Source organism: Coenobita brevimanus, chromosome 99 (genome assembly GCF_032717465.1).
Source record: "Coenobita brevimanus isolate Jiangsu-jjx chromosome 99, ASM3271746v2, whole genome shotgun sequence".
Classification (NCBI taxonomy): Eukaryota; Metazoa; Arthropoda; class Malacostraca; order Decapoda; family Coenobitidae; genus Coenobita; species Coenobita brevimanus.
In genome coordinates, this window is record NC_137052.1 from 4,973,990 (window position 1) to 4,992,135 (window position 18,146).

At 40.1% G+C, this 18,146-nt stretch overlaps 1 protein-coding gene across 1 annotated transcript in view; it reads left to right on the top strand.

The window, feature by feature from the left end:
• LOC145414371 (muscle calcium channel subunit alpha-1-like) overlaps positions 1-18,146 on the top strand; it is a 1,622,725-nt gene that overhangs the window by 1,048,790 nt on the left and 555,789 nt on the right. The window contains exon 27 of the mRNA XM_080283905.1: positions 9,333-9,385. Within this exon, the coding sequence (XP_080140031.1) occupies positions 9,333-9,385 (53 nt within the window). The remainder of the gene's footprint in view (positions 1-9,332; positions 9,386-18,146) is intronic.

Genomic DNA, 18,146 nt, shown 5'->3' on the forward strand with positions numbered 1-18,146 from the left:
TGTCTGAGCATTTGCTATAAAAGTATTTGTAAAATAATGCAAGGGAAGCAACATTGTTTCTCACTTGTACGGGAGGTAATTTATTTGTAATAGCAGGGTTATTAATAATTCCAACAGCTTTGTTCTGAATTTTGTCTAGTTGTTTTAGTGCAACCTCTCCACATCCACTCCACAAGGGTTAGCAATATTCTAGCTGAGAGTGCACATGACTCTTATAAATTATAGCTAACTGCTTGTCAGTGAAGAAGTTACGGACTCCATACAATAATCCACGTTTCTTTGAGGTGGTTTTAGCAAGTGAACTGACATGAGAGGGCCAGCTGAGGGCATTGTTAAGTGAAACAGTGAGAATTTCCAATACTTTTGGAAATGGGAATAATAGTAGCATTGAAGGTAATATAGGAATCTGGCAATATCAGTCTGTTAGTAAATTGTATATATTTGGTTTTACTTGCATTAAATGAGACAAGGTTATTTTGTCCCCATTCAGTGATCTTAGATAAGTCTTGATTTATGGGGATGGCTGCACTGAGTTGAGAGTTAGAGATACTAAACTTCGTGAATGGGTTTTTGAGTGTGAATGAACTGTGAAGTGTTGAGTCATCTGCATATGAATGGATGGGATTGTGGGTGACAGATTAATATGAACTAGGAATAGGGCTGAACTGATCCTTGTGGCACGCCATCATTAATTGAGTGGAACTTGAAATATACATCATCTATTTTTACTCTTATTTTAATATCAAGGGCTACCGCATGAGTTTCTCCAAGTTGGTCAGATGGTATGAGTCAGGAGATGGAGTATATCAGTCGTTGATCTTTTGTTGCAAAAACCATATTCTCTATCACTAAGTTTTTGAATTCAGGATGTTTAACTATGTGTTTATCGATTAAGATATCATTTACAATTATGACTGGCTTTGAAGGACTACTCTGTACAGTAGTATTTATGAAAATGTAGGCCCATTCAGAGGAGATACCATTTGCCTAGAAGAAATTTTTCCCATTTATTTATTGAAGGAAATCAGATTGCAGTATGCAGAATGCTTAATTTTGGTTAGAGTGAAATGTGTTATTGATAATAACAAAAGTAAGAAAGTAGTGTTATAAGTCAGTGTAATATACTGTTCAGTATTTAAAATAAATTATTAGAAAGATAAAACCTGTACAGGGATTACATGCAGTACTAGATCACAATAAAAATGATGTTCATACCAATTCACTGTTGTGGCACCTAAGGAAGATCAGCTGTATTTTTTCTTGACCCCCCCCCCCTCTAAAATGGTGTGGTAGTTGTGGGACCATCATCACCTTCCACAGAAGTTTATAAGAAATGCATTGATATTCCACTGTGTGTAGGAAAAATAAGTCAGACTTACTATAACATTCTCTCTCTCTCTCTCTCTCTCTCTCAGCATTCTTGTTTTACTGCTACCTCTTCTTTCGATACTTAGTGGTGAGCTGTCTTCCTTGAGATAGCCATTTTATTCATTGTATCTTTTCTTTACTCACTCAGTTAAGTAAATGAAATTTTGAACTAGGCTTAGTCTAATGTTTAACTTTTTTGCACCACACGTGGCAGGCTATTCTCTGTACTCAGATACTACCTACCACGCTCCCACAATGAAGTAGTCTATGTGTTTGGGAGCTCCATTCTGACTCATGCACCACTTGTCACACACTCACAGTGAAGAATGTTACGTGTTTTTTGAGGCTCCATCCTGGCTCTTGCACAACCTGTCACACACAGCATTCCCACTACTGTACTTCTGTCAAATATTAATGGCAGTTTCTTACATAATCACAAGCTTAGTGGAGTTTCTGCACCTCTCTCCTCAGCATAGTAGTGTTGACATGGTATGCTCACCTGATACCATGCTTAATTTGTCAGCTAGTAAATTTCCTTAGGTGCCAGCACCACTGACTACTGGTATTATAGGTATGAATGAAAACATTTAGAGTGTTTTAAAGTAAAAATAATGTTGTTTTATATATTCACTCACCAATTCATCAAAAATAGGGATTTTACTTTGGGACCTAGCCTGCATAAATTTTTAACTTCAGCCACTTTAATTGTTATTAATTTTTTGGCTTGTTTTCAAAGTTTGTTGTGTGCAGTGCCATATTAAGTGACCACAAACAGCCATAAACTCTTATCATTTTTAATAAAGGGCACACAGTATATGCATGGATACTTTTGTTTATTTTGAAATTGGATCATTGTACAGTCTGTATGCATTACTGTGTATGAAATACCATGCAGTGTAATCCAGATGCAGTTATTTACTGTACTGATGATACAGTAGTATTCCTTTTTCATTAATACAAATTAGAGGACATATATCTATGTCATTTTGCCTAAATTCTGGGACTACTAGGGAACTGAGTTCACGCAGATCTCACAGAGGGTACAAAGTGATTTTTAGTAAACATGTAGAATAATAAAAAAATTTGTAGTTCTGCCTAAAATTGTGTTTTAAAAACTAAAGTATTGATGTGTCTTAGAAATGAAAAATGGGGAACAAAGCAAGAGAGTACCATAATATTTTTCACTGAAGTATTGTCTTATGAAAGCAGGAATCAGGCCACTACCTAGATATTCCATGAGAACTTTCACTGTGAGAATGGTAGAGGATCTGTGTTGCAAGAGTGGGGTAAGTCAGGTGCAGAGTGAGAGGTGGCACTACGTTAAGGATACTTTGGACTGAGTTGTATTTTGTGTTGGTACAAATGGCTAAGAAGGTGAACTTTTCTCTCTGTGGGATCCATTTTAGGCGGGGGTTCATGAAGAAGAACTTCACTGTGAGAATAGCAGAGGATCTGTGTTGCAAGAATAGGGTGAGTAAGTCAGGTGCAGAGTGAAGGAGTGGCATTACATTAAGGATAGTTTGGATTGAGCTGTATTTTGTGTTGGTACAAATGGCTAAGAAGGTGAACTTTTCTCTCTGTGGGATCCATTTTAGGCGGAGGTTCATGAAGAAGTCTGTTTGGGTACGATGTAAATTTTGGACGAAAGTATGGTAGAGAGGAGTGTGCTTTGTGGGTCTGGGGAGGACTCTGAATCTTGACCTATAGGTTTGGTTGTATACTTGTTGGTTGTGTACTTGCTCTTGTTTAGTTACCCAGAATGAATTTGATAGCCATGTTGTGCCATTATCAATTTTACAGTACAGTACTAATATTAAAGATTTGGTAATGAGGATGTCAGTTCAGTGTAAAGCTTTATGTATGTATATCTGTGGGTAAAAAGAAGCAGTTTGAAATGGTATTGGCATGTTCAAGGAAATTTTATAGAAGGTATGCATGAATGTCATAGAAAGATATTTTAAGTGTACAGTTGAATGAAAAACACTGCATGTTGTGAAAAAGAAAAGGAGAAGAGTATTTTAGAGAGAGAGAGAGAGAGAGAGAGAGAGAGAGAGAGAGAGAGAGAGAGAGAGAGAGAGAGAGAGAGAGTGGGAGAGATGTTGGGATTATGCATGAGTTTGGTTTTGTGTTTTTTAGGTGACGAGGCACATAGTTTTCATCAAGTGTTCTGTACATGGGACTCTAGGTTGGTGAAACATTACGTTTGGAATGGTAAATAACCTGTCTCTTTTCTGTCCCAGTATTGTTGCTGCTTCCTCACTGCTGTTGATTAGTTGGGCATATTCATATGCCTGGTTGGAGATGGTGGATCTCAAGCTTTGTATCTTATTGTTTATATGAGGTCTGTTTAGAAAGTATCCTACCTTAGGGCCTAAAAAATAAATAACTAACCTGTTGAGCTAGGACGCTAATCCCCCTCCAAGTAGGCCCCTTCTTACCTGACACATGTAGCCCAACATTCATTGCCCTGCTTGAAACATTTTTTGAGTCGGTTTTTGTTATGTGCTGCAGGTGCTTCATTGCATTTGTCATGATCTCTTCTGTTGGATGACCGTTGCTCAAGACATGTTGAGTGTGCACATCATGATCCAGACTTTCTGAAGACTGTTATTACTGGAGATGAGACTTGGGTGTATAGGTACAATCCAGAAACCAAAGAACAGCCATCCCAGTGCAAGCGTGCAGGGTCGCCTTGGTCAAAAAAAATACAACAGGTCTGCAGCAAGGTGAAAGGCGATCACATGTTGACTTTTTTTTTTTTTTTTTTTTTACTACTATGGTGTTGTACATCATGAATATGCACCAGAAGGTCAGACTGTTAACAAGCATTACTACCTCGACATTATCCGTCGTCTTCAAGTCGCAGTTTGGTGGGAGAGACCAGACAGTTGGGAAATGGCAAGGTGGAAGCTGCACCATGACAACACCCCAGCCCATTCTTCTCAATTGATTTAGGAATTTTTCAACAAGCACGACATCCTGCAGGTCTGGCAGGCTCCCCACACACCTTACATGGCTCTGTGCAACCTTTGGTTATTCCTCAAGCTCAAAATTCTGGTGAAGGGTTCCTGATTTGAGGTAAGAGAAAAGATCATGACGAATGCGATGAAGCACCTGGAGGATATAATGAAAACCAACTTTGAAAAATGTTTCAGGTAGTGGAAAGAATACTGGGATGCATGTGTCAAGTCAGAAGGGGCCTACTTTGAGGGGGATTACTGTCTTAGCTCATATTTTTTTTAGAGCCAAAGGTCGGACACTTTATGAACAGGCCTCGTAAAGACTCCAATATGCTTGTATGCATCAGCCTTAGCCACCTGCTGGTGGCTGTCCATGCTGCTCAGTCTTTGTCAGTCTCCCAGTTCATTCTCTTATCCCTGAGGTCACACTCTGTGATCTCATCCCAGGTCTTTTTTCAGTCTGCCTCTCGCATCCCTACCCCTGATGTTCTCATTTCTCACCTTCCACACCCAGTTGTCATCCTCCATCCTCTCAACATGTCCAGACCATCTCAATCTACCCCTCCTCATTACAATACCAATACATTCCAATCCCATCCTTCCTCTCAAACCTTTATTTGCAATCCAAGCCCCCACAGGCCGCAAATTCAAGGATGCACTACACATCCACCTAATCATTGTTATTTCTGTACATTTTAGTCTATAAATATCCTCTTCCTTTATTGCCCAGGTTTCAGCTACCATATAGCATTACACTCCCAACACATGCCACATAAAATCATCCCTTAGTACTGAGGGAGAGCCCTCTCAGTGCTATGAGAGGCAACAGCTACATGAACTTCCTCTGCCAACTGTATAATATGCTAACTGGAGAACAGTGTGATGTTAAATTAATAAATTGGCAATTGCTGTGAATCCTGGGACCATATAACAATAACCCAGTTCCAAAGGAAGCATAACTTTGCCTTTCCCAAAATAAGCCTGTTTTATTCTGTGGGTTATTTTCTGGATTAGGCTAAAAGAGCTGAAGGCATAGGTTTCCTCTTGCTGACATAGCAGTACGTTATCATAGTCTTCGTGTGTCTAACATTCAGTTGAATTCATTAGGGGATCACGCATCCTTGGGAAGGACCCTGGCCTGTCCTTGATGACATACTGTCTACCACTAGGGACACCAGATCCCTGTGTGGTGTATATACTGCATAATTCCTGTAGAATGTCTCGAAGAAGTACAGTAATTGCATACATGTGGTTGATGGGTCTACTCAGCTGGACAGATTGGGAATAAGCAACAACAGCTAAGATTGCAGTACTGAGGTGTAGTAAGGAAGTGGACTCTGATGCTGGCAGCTATTTGTAGTGTCTGCAGCACTTAGGAGTAAAAGTCTGCCTTTTTGGTGTGTCAGAAACCCCAATATAATATTCTTTTATTGTGATGTCAGGAAGAAACATACTGCATGTATTAGCAATGCACTTGGCATATCAGCTGTCATCACGTTTTGATTTCTAGCACACGCAAGCGGAATGTAACAGTATCCAACATGGAATGAGGCTACGATCTCAAACAGCTGTTTGTCCTTTGCTTGAAGGTGTCATTGAGGATCCTGCATTGTCACATATCTTTTTAGATTTAGGTAGTACATGGTTAGCTACCATTGACCATAGGAGGTGCCTTAATACCATGAGAGTGAAATGTGGGTACCAGCTTCGTAACCAGGCAGATAGTCGTTGATCTTAGACAGGAAACTCAGTCACTGGTAAACTGGGTCCTGAGACTCATTGTTACAGATTTTATTACTCCTCAGGTTTCTTTTCCCAGCAGTTTGCAGGAACTCTAGGAAGAAATTAGCTGCTTTGGCACTTTGTTTAGCTTCCAGTCCATGGAAAGCATCAACTGTACCATAGCCAACCTCAGTGTTGTGATTCCCTAAAAGGAAGCTTGACATCATTTGATGTGACCGATTTTAGTTAGTTATAAAGTACTGTATATCTGTCTTTTCTGCATATTTATGAATCCTAGTTGAATTTATCTGGCATTTTGCCAGTATATTTGAAAATTTAGATACACACAAACCTTGATTTAAGGGACTAAATGGGAAATCAACTTGTCCGTTACTTGAAAATGTCCATTGTTTTACCACATACAAAGACAATTTTATTATGAAATGCAATGATTTTTTCATTTATCTTATTTATATGATTATGAATATTATTTTATGGGTACTGTATAAAGAAACATTAATGTGTATAACCTAGACATTATGTATCATTTTTGAATGGTCTTGTCCATTTATCAAGTAGAATATGGAGTCCCTTAAATCTGAAATTCCTTAAATGGAGAAATCTTAAATTGAGGTTTGAGTGTAGTTCAGTAGTATAGTGAACTGGTGGATATCTGGCTTCTGGACATAAACCAGATTATTTTGCTCTGTTTGTGACTACCTGTAAAAGAAAAGGTAGATTTTGACACAGCAGAACATTGTTTTACAATCTTTATACAGTACTTTAGAGCTAGTTGATTTAGAATACAGCATTTCAGAAACAGTCAACAAGGAGTTTTACAATACCTGATGTAGTCACTTCTCTCTCATGATCATCGTTTTGTACTGTACTTATGCAGTTGATAAATCAAGGGGTAGGATGTTGCAAGTAGTGCATTGCACATGTTACTACCAATAAAAAACTGTATAATATATAGTAAACTCTCAATTATCCTATGTAATTCAGCCAGCCCTTATGCTGGTTAGTGTAGAATGTCAGATATTGCATAGTACCCCCCCATCAGCTCAGCATTCGGTGTCGAGTTGGATAAAGCGTTACTGTTCATCTCGATTCTCTGTCTTAAAAGCTTTCCCATGAGAAAAAATGATAAATTAAACATAAAATACAATACAGTATTGATACAGTACAGTAACACAGTGTGCTAGTTACATACCTAGTGTTTGCATCAGTGGAGGGTAGAGTTGTACACCATGCAGTACAGTACAGCGCACATAATCCTGTGTGGTCTGGTGGCAGTAACTACATGTTCAGTAATTTCAGAATCACAATAGAGCTCTAGGACACAAAGCACTGAGAGGCCATAAGCTTTGCATCGACAATGAGTGAGGCATGGAAGGCCACAGAGTAAGTCTCAGCTCTAGGGTTTTGCCACCGCATTGTCACAAGAGGAGAGCACATAGACATGTCTTCGCTGTATGAGATCCACGGGAGAAAATGAGAGAGCTACGGTAGGCATGGCACACCAGGTGGGAGACTCCTGCAACGCAGTACACTGGTGCTTTGTAGGGTTTTCCTGGGCACCAGTTGGCTTTTGCATCCGAACCGGATGATATGCCTTTCAGCCAGATATTGCATAGGACTGCTGGTTGCTTCCCCAATTTTGGCGCTGGATATTGCCAACTTCCGAAAGATATTGGTTTAATAGAGTCAAGCAACAAGTGTCCGATACAGTATTATGTTGAGCCGGTTATTGTGATGACAGATAATTGAGAGTTTACTTCGTATTTTACTTTTGTTGTCAGCCATCCTCTACCCTTTATATGAACGCATATTGTGCAAGGAACATGCTGCTCTTTTATTTTCCATCCCTGCTCTATTATTATGAGAAGTAATTATATTATTTAGTATTTCCAGTTATTCTTCCTGCACTCAAACTTTTTTTCCTAATGCACATTTTTTTTTTTTTTTTTTTTTTTACTGCCCCATTTTAATGTATCAATTCTCACAAGCCCATATTCTTCACATATTTCATTCATGGCATTACAGTATCAGTGTACTATATATATATATATATATATATATATATATATATATATATATATATATATAGATAGATAGATAGATAGATATACACATATACATACTGGTATACCCTGGGTTAACGATGTAATTGGTTAGGTAAAACCCCAGTGTTAGGTGGGGTATTGTATATCAGGGTACTTTTAACATATAAAGTAATGTGGAGCATTTATCAGCCTTGGGGTTCCCCCCCAGGCCAAGACCAAAACCCACCCAGATGAGCCCAAAAACAAGTTTAAAGCCAATCTAAATGGCGTAACAGCTGTAAAGGAAGCTAACCTAAGCCTAACACCTGAAATAACTCACTAAAACCAACAAATATAATAAGAAAATCATCAAATATAAGTCTGGAAAAAATCAGACTTAGTAAACTGTACCCCAAAATGACAATGTTCACCTCACCTATGGCTAAAAGACATTAGTCTAGGTCTAAAAACTGTTTATAAATCAACCTAAACACACAATTTTTGTCTGACATATCTTCCAGATCGGTAAAAAAAAATATTAAAACACATTGTTAAACTGGAGTTTGGCCATCGTTAGGCAGGGTATGGTGGTACAGTATTTCTACCCCCATCGTTAAGCTGGGGTATCACATCTAGGGGTATCGTATATTGGGATATTACTGTATATATATATACTTATATATATATATATATATATATATATATATATATATATATAATATACTGATAATTTCAGTTAATATATTTAACAATGGAATGAAAATTGTAATATTGCATATTTAAATGTTTAGTATTCATATGCTTTTAACTCACAAGATGTTTGTCAGTCTTTCAGTATTACAGGTACTGAATATAATGTAGCTCTGTAAGTTAATTTAGCCATGTATTTTCATAAACTCTTCTCAGTATGAAATATTCATATATTGTAAGTTTTTTTTTTTTTTTTTTTTTTTTTGGCAAACTTTGGTTTACACATTTCATCTGATGAATTTTGATCTTGAAGACTGTCTTAGCTTTTTTCAGTATTATAGTTTATGATCTGCACAAGTGTCAGTACTTGCTGTGATACATAAAGAGGTTATGTAGTATGTATAGTCCTGTGTATGACTATCAGAAACTTTGTTTGGAAATCAGTCAGATAATTTTCCTTGAAATTTAATGTAAGGATGTGTCATAGATATATGTACAACCAGTTTTGTTCTAACTGAGGTCTTTACCCAGATCTGTTCACTTCCAGGGCAAGTTCTTCCGCTGTAATGATAGATCCAAAACATTGGAACCTGACTGCAAGTAAGTTTATATGTATGACCCAATATTTAGAGAATTTATTTATTATCATAATACTTATTTAACAAATTTTCTTTACCATTTTTTTAGGGGAAGTTCTCCTCATGCAATGATCCTTCTAAATCATTTGAGGCAGAATGTCAGTAAGTAGATGGAATCTGTTGTAAGTAATCCTGAAACTCAGACTTCGAGCAAAGCTCATGGCTTACAAGTAATCCTGAAATTCAGGCTTTGGGCAAAGCTCATGACTTACCAAAGTGGATTCTGAATACAGTATTGTGTCACTACAGTTAACAAAATTGAGGCCATGATAATTCAGTGCTTAGATGAAATGATTACTGCTAGTGTTTTAAGTTGAACAGTTCTTGCTTAACAGAATTGAAATTTTGGAGGACTATTACTCATGGCTTTTGTTTTTATAAGGGAGTTATGATGTGAACTAGATTACTAAATATAGTAGGCCCTGCGGTAATGCAATCTGGATAACTAAATTTTGACTCATCTTGGCGGTAGTTTGACTCAGGTTGTGTCAAGTGCAGCAAGAAACATGTGATGCTTGTACCTGATAACTTATTCCTGCATATGGTAAAGAAGAATCAGATATATGAAACCTAATTATTGAAGCTTATCAGTGTAACTGAAGCTCTGGTACCTGTATTGGAAAGTGAAGCTCCAGTTATTATATTGGAGATGATGATAAATTAATTTTTATAACCATATCCACCATACTTTTGTGTAATCAGCTAGTTAATAAGTAGGTAAGTCAGAAACACAGTCAGCAAGACCAGAGCTGCTAATCCACTGACATTGCAGGGGTATGTGTCATTAGGCATTTTGAAAATTTTGAGGAGCATTATTGAAAAGGAAATCTTTTGTTAACCATTGTGAATTTGAACAAAACTGAATGGTTCAGGTCCTTGTTACAGGATACCCAGGTTGCTGGAGGTCTGCTGTATTTATGATAATTTATTGCTTTACTTCAAATCCAACTTTAAAAGATTTCACATAATTTATCAGTTAAACCTCACACAGCTTGTTATCACAGTTCTTATGTTTATAGCCATAAGATATGGTTGTAGTCAAAGATATTTCTGCCCATAAGCAGATAATACACCCTGAAACATCAGTAGAAATTCACTTCCTATTTATTTCTGGTATGGTTCAGAATCCAAACATGGGTTAACTTTGAACTATAATAATTTTCTTGTTCAGCTAATATTTGATTAATAGAATATTGCAATTAATAGCCTCTTTTAGTTAATAACATTGCTATTCCTCTGTTTTTCTTTTCTTTCTTTTGTGTGTGTGTGTGTGTGTGTATTTATCTATTTGTATTTACTTATTTGTAGTATACAGGAATTGAGCAATGCTCGTGTTGTCCTGTCTCCATATCCACATTTATCAAGTCTACCTTTACACACATGAATGTTTTTCTCATGCACCACCTCTTTGTCTAAGTCGTTCCAATATTTAAGTATTTATACCTAATTGTGATATACACGGAATGTACCATGCTCGTGGGTTTCCATCGCTGTTTCTCAATAAGTCAAATTTGGCTTTAAACTCGTTTAAGTTTTTAGACTGGATGATCTCTTTGTCCAGGCTATTCCATAAGTCTATACTTCATTTTCGTTTTCGTTTTTAAAGGCTCCAACATGCTTGGATGTGTCGGCCTTGGTCACCTAATGGCGGCTCTCCATGCTGCACGATCCATTGCAGCCTCCCTGTTCAGTCCCTTAACCCTAAGGTCACACTTAATGACCTCGTCCCATGTCTTTCTTGGTCTACCCCTCATAACCCCACCCCCAATATTAACACTTCTCACCTTCCTCACCCAATTATCATCCCCCATCCTCTTCACATGTCCAGACCACCTCAATCTACCTCTCCTCATCACAACACCAATACACTCCAGTCCCATCCTACCTCTCAACTCTTCCATTGTAAACCCAGTGGCTCCAGGCCTTGGACGCAGGGACGCACTGCACATCCACCTAATCATTGTCATTTCTGTACGTCTGAGCCGGCGAATGTCTTCCTCCTTCACTGCCCAGGTCTCACTGCCATACAGCATTACACTCCTAACACATGCTGCATACAAAGACCCCTTAGCACGTAGGGAGAGCCCTCTCAATGTCAGGAGAGGCAAGAGCTCCCTGAACTTCTTCCAACCACTTCTCACCCTAGCCACAGAGCTAGCCCCAGCCCCACCTTCAGTACACACCATGTCTCCCAAATAACAAAACTCTTCCACACACTCAAGAGATTCACCAGCAAGTTCAATCCTTTCACGTCTGACGATCTCCACCTGCTCACCCCGGCATGCCGTACACATAAAATCAGCATTATCTCGCAGTCTACCTCTGATACCACTACATCTCTTATGCACCCATTTATCACACACACTGCACAAGATGGAATTACTTCCCACGCCCTTGTGGCAAACTGCGCATGGCCACTCTCCCTCGTCTTTGACAGTACTTCTGTAAGGAAAGCTATATTTCTTGATATCCTTCAAGCAGCTTGACTTTTTCAATTTCATTCCGTGTCCTCTTGTTGCTCTCTTATCCCATACAAACAGATCTTCTTTGTCAATTTTATCTACTCCCACCATGGTCCTGAACACTGCAATCATGTCTCTCCTCTTTCTCCATTCCTCTAAGGAAGGCAAATCCAGTTTTTCCAGCCTCTCTCTGTATGACAGGTCTGTCAGACTGGGGACCCTCTTGGTTGCTGTTCTTTGTATTCTCTCAATCTTGTTTATATCTTTCTTTTTGTGTGGGGACCACACTACTGCTGCATATTCTAACCTGGGGCGGATCATTGCCACTATCAATTTTTTCATCATCTCCTCATCCATATAATGAAATGCTACTCTTATGTTAGTCAAGAGTTTATAAGTCTCTCCAACTATCTTGTTAATGTGCTTTTCTGGTGACAAACTATCTTGGACCAGCACTCCAAAATCTTTCTCTTCTCTCCTTTTTGTGATTAATTCATCACCCAACAAATAATTCAGTGATGGCCTCCTGGTACTTTTACCCATTTCCAATATCTTACATTTCTTTACATCAAATTTCATTTCCCACGTCCGGCTCCAATTGTGTATCCTATCCAAATCCTCCTGCAGTATTTTACAATCCTCCTCAACCTCTACCTTCCTCAGGATCTTTACATCATCAGCAAACAGACTTGCATAACTGTTCACTCCATCTACCATATCATTTACGTAAATCAGGAACATTACTGGCGCCAACACCGAGCCTTGAGGGACTCCACTTGTTACTTCCCTCCATCCAGACATCCTATCCTTTATTACTGCCCTCATTTGTCTGTCTCTCAAAAAGTCTCTCATCCATTCCAGAAGTTTCCCCTTCAGTCCTCCTATATATTCTAGTTTCCACATTAGTCTTTTATGAGGTACCTTGTCAAAGGGCTTCTCTAAGTCTAAGTACACACAATCCACCCAACCATCTCTCTCCTGTACCATGTCAATCACTCTTGAGTAAAAGCTTAACAAGTTAGAAACACATGACCTTTCACTTCTGAATCCAAACTATTCAGCCAAAATATTCATCTCTTCCAGATATTTTATCCATCTGTCTTTCAGGATTCTCTCACACAATTTTGCGACCATGCTGGTTAGAGACACTGGTCTATAATTCAGGGGTTCTTCCCTGTTTCCTCCCTTGTAAATTGGTACCACATTTGCCCTCTTCCATTCTTTTGGCACTTTCCCCTCTTCCAGTGAGCATACGATTAAACTGTGAATTTTATCCGCCAGTTGTTCTCTGCATTCCTTCAGTACCCAATTAGAAATTCCATCAGGTCCTGGGGCTTTCCTTTAATTCTTGAGTTTCCAGTAATATATACACTTCCTCTACCTCCACTTTTATATCTTTTATCACAGGAACATTTCTAATCACTCCCTCCCCTTCCACAAGCTCCTTTTCTTTAGTGAAAACTGACTGGAAACATTTGTTCATTATTTCTGCTTGCATTGCCGCATCCTTAAAGACCTCTCCTTCTACTTTCAGTTTGGTGATTCCTTCCTTTTGTTTCAGTTTGCCATTAACAAATCTATAAAACAGTTTGGGTTCTTCCTTGCATTTGTCTATTATACCTTTTTCAAAATTCCTTTCTTCTTCTCTACTTATTCTTGTGTATTCATTTCTTGTTCTTTTATATTCTTCCTTTGTTCTGTTGTTACCTCTCTTTCTCCAATTGTTCCACGCCTTATCTCTCTCTTTTTTTGCTATCATACACCTTCTATTAAACCACTCCTTTTTCTTGTTTTCTTTCCCTCTTACTCTTGGTACAAATTTTTCCACTCCCAAATTGTAGAGGTCTAGAAAGATATCCCACTTCTTCTGTATCTCTTTTGTTTCTGTGTGTGTGTGTGTGTGTGATATCTGACTTTATTAATTTTGTTTATATTTACTGCTTGGTTTGTTAATGGACTGCTGTACTGATTCTTGCTCTAGAGTGATGGTTTTGAAATACTAATAGTACAGAAACTGAACAGAAATAATAGTTTATTTTCAGAAGTCGCAGGTTTGAATGAGATATACCATATATTAAGTTTGTCTCCCAAGTTACTGATCACTGGGTATTACCTTGAATGTTTCTGATATATTAACCCTCTTGGACTCCTTGACACTAGAGACATGTCTGGAAATTTTCTTTCCAATTTATAATCATTGTCATCATCATAATAATCATCATCATATTCATTACCACCATCATCACCATCACCATCTTCATGTTCATGTTGATCTTCATTGTTGGCATTGTCATCATCATCATCATCATCATCATCATCATCATCAATCATATGGCCTCTTTTGTCCAACCCGCAAATGAGATGAGTTTAGTCTGCAAAAGCAAGGAAAAAGAGAGAAAGAAAAATGAGGTCATGATAGTGGGAGAACTAATCTGTCCAGTGAAATGGGTCACACACATCAAAATCCCTACTCAACAGACACAGCTTTCCTCACGTGTGCACTCCATATTTACCAATCAGACATAGTCAGTCCAACAACTGTCAAGTTAATAGGGGTGCCAAATCCATGTCCTTCACTCCTTACAAGCTTCATCCACCCAACTTGATGTCTCATCAGTTCCTTAACGTCATCAACCTCTGTATCACTCATTGTTACACACTCATTTACCACTTTGATCCACTTTTTTGGCCTACCACACCTTCTCCTCCTCCTCTCAGACATACCTTATTTACCACCCCATTTTTACTCTATACACCCATATCATCTCACTAAATATAAAAATAGCTGCAAAGCATTTGCCAAAACTGATTTACTGTTATGTGATGCATTGAAAGCCAAGAAGATATTTGAATATGTTAAGTTACTGTGTAAGAAACTGGGGTGAGGAGACTGTGGAAGCAAGAGAATTGACAAAGTGTATAATGGAAGTATGTTTGAAGATGCACACAATAAGTGTTACACCCATCTTTGTAACTTGGCAGTCAATAGAACTGTTTGTGTAAAACTGGTACAGTGAAGCAATGGCATACCGAGGGGGGGAGGGCCATGCGGCCTTGGCCCCCGCCTTTTGTAATATATATATATGTATATATGTATACACAGTACCCTCGCGTCCAGCACGCGTTAGTCCAGCACGATTCGAGTCCAGCACGGTGAGCAATTAATTAGTATTATTTAATACGATTTAATTACTGCAACACTAGTGTGTTAGCATGACATGCACAGAGCTCCAAGAAGTGGGCCAAATCCGCAGAGTTCACTCTAGCACGATCACCCCTGGTCCAACACGGCCATACTGGACATTCCCATGATGATGATAGCCAATGAAAAACTTCTGATCAAGTAGCCTTCCCCGCCCGCTATCGTGACGTGATCGTAATGCCACCCAATTAAAAACACTTCTGGTGTCATGTGATGTTTTGTTTACATTTCTCCCGCCACAGAGCCACTTAGTCGCATAATTACATTGGAAGGTGCTTTTTTCTTGCTGCATTTTCTGCCCTTGTTACTGCATTTTACCCTGCTCACGATGCCTAGGAAGCCTTCTGAGAACCCCAAGAAGCGTCGGCACCTCCCTCAGGCCACCAAGCTAGAAAGCATTGAGAGGAAGAAGAAAGGGGAGAGGAAAGTTGACATTGCCAAGGCCTACGACATGAATGAAGCCAACATGATCATAATAAAAAACTTAAGACAAGATCCTGGCAGCCGAAGGCTATCACACGGCACTTCATACCAGGTTTGCCGAGGATACGATGGTAAATCAGAACGGTAACGTGGTAAAATTGCCGACGATACCACGGGCATTTGGAATTCATCTGGATGGATTCCTGCCGAGCATACGATGGGGAAAACAGTGTGACCAAAACCCAGGCGACTCGACAGAGAATGTATCGTACTACAGCATTGAACATTTAGCCTGACACTGAATACATATTAATATTTTAGAATAAATATCAATCGTTTTGAAACCCTTCTCATCGGCATGCATACCAGTTTATAAACAAAGTTGCTTCTCCTGATTCTCTGCCGAGTCAGCGACAGCGATCACTTTCCACAGTCACGAGACGGGGCTCTGGCAACAGTGTGAGAAGCATGCACTTTGCAGAGGATTACAGGGCTAGGACAGGCAGAAGCAGGACCTTCCATGGCTGTGGACGAAGATAGTGATTCTGAGTGTGATTTCGAAGGATTTATGAGGGAGGTTGAGGAGGAGCAACAGCCATTACCCGCTAGTGACGCCAGCAGCCATCCTCCGGGGACCCAGTAGGACTAACTACAGCCTTGGATACCACCTTCCATTCCCAGCAAGCCCACCAACACTATCCTAAAAGGTTAGTTATCATTCATAGCACAGTACCATTTATTATAATTACAATAGTACCAATATATGTATAGGTATATGGTAGGTATTTAGGGTGACTTTTCCGAGGGTTGCTGACATAATTCATTTTTCCCCATAAGCTGTATTGTTAGTCCAACACGTTTTTGGTCCAACACGTGACCCATGCATGACAATATTACCGTGCTGGACGCGAGGGTACTGTGTATATATATATATATATATATATATATATATATATATATATATATATATATATATATATATATATATATATATACAGTAATCACTCTAATATCCGGACGCCCAATAACCGAACATCCCCACTAACCGAACCTTATCGTCCTGGGATCAAACATTCCCAAAATGGTCCGAAAATCCAAAAAAATTGGAAAAAAACCCGATTTTTTGCCGTCCGTAATTTGAACTTGCCGCGCGCGCCGCGTGAGAGCATTGTTTTGGTTCGTCATTCCTCCGACGTCCGATAGAGCGCCGCTGCATCCTCCCCACTTCCCGCCTGTCTCTCACCGCGACTGGACCTGCGCTCTTCGTAATGGCTGCCCACATGCTCGCTTTTGTGGTGGTGCCGTACTTGCTGCAAGGCCTCCTGCTGCTCTCTGCCCTACTCTTAGTGTGTGTGATGATGGCCCCGCCTCCTGAGAAAAGGAAGAGAGTGGTGTTGACTCTGGAGAAGAAACGGGAGATATTGGAGAAGGTTGATGCGGGTTGGTCTTCCTCTCGCATTCTCCGCGAGTTCAACCTGGCCCGGTCGACTTTGTTTGATATCAAGCGTTCCCGAGACAAGCTCATGCAGTACACGGCTGACTTCTCGTCGAGAAGCAAACGCAACGTGGAGAGGAAGGTTATGTTTACTCCCAAGTATGCAGAGATCGACCGCTCCACGTTGATTTGGTATCGACAGCAACGTGCAGCTGGTGTGATGGTACGTGGAACGGAGCTGAAGGCTGCTGCTGAGAAGTTTGCAAGGCTTCACGACGCCCTAGACTTCAAGGCATCCGAGGGTTGGCTCTTCGCGTTCAAGTTGCGACATGGCCTTACTAACCGTAAAGCACATGGCGAAGCATTGGACGCTAACGAGGATGGAGTGGACGAGTTTCGGCACAAGGTGAAAGGCTTGATCGACAGGGAGGGCCTCACTCTCGGTCAAGTCTATAACGCTGACGAAACTGGCCTATTCTATCGCTCGGTGCCAACGAACACTCTCGCCGATGAGACGGAGAAGCGTGTACCTGGCCGCAAGCTTTCTAAGGAACGGATATCTGCTTTGTGTTGTGCCAATGCTAACGGCATGCACCGGCTTAAGCCCGTTATTGTTGGCCGTGCAAAGCAGCCTCGGTGCCTTCGTGGGGTGATGGATGTCCTTCCTGTCGTATGGTACCATTCTTTGAAAGCATGGTTCACAGCTGTGATTTTCAAAGACTGGTTTCACCATCACTTCGTCAAGGAGGTCATACATTACCAGACGAAGACACTGGGAATTCCTCGCGACCAGGTAAAGGCTCTCCTTCTCCTCGACAATGCACCTGCCCACCCGTGCGACAAGGACTTGGTTGCTGAGAATGGCCGTATTAGGTGCATGTTTCTGCCACCTAATACGACTGCTCTCATTCAACCAATGGACCAAGGAGTGATCGTGGCAACAAAGCGCCTGTACCGTCGGAAGTTCCTGGACGAGGTGATGGTGGTTCTCGAGGACGAGGACGAGCGCAGGGAAGGACGTGACACTCGAGGCAAGCGGACTTTGGAAAACCTTCGCCGCTACAACATCAAGTCTGCGCTGTACAACTGGGCTAGTGCATGGAAGGAAGTCCCTGTGAAAACTCTTGAAAATGGTTGGTCTCGTCTGCTTCTCGGAACAGATGTGGAGTACGATTTCCTAGGGTTTGACGTGGATGACTTC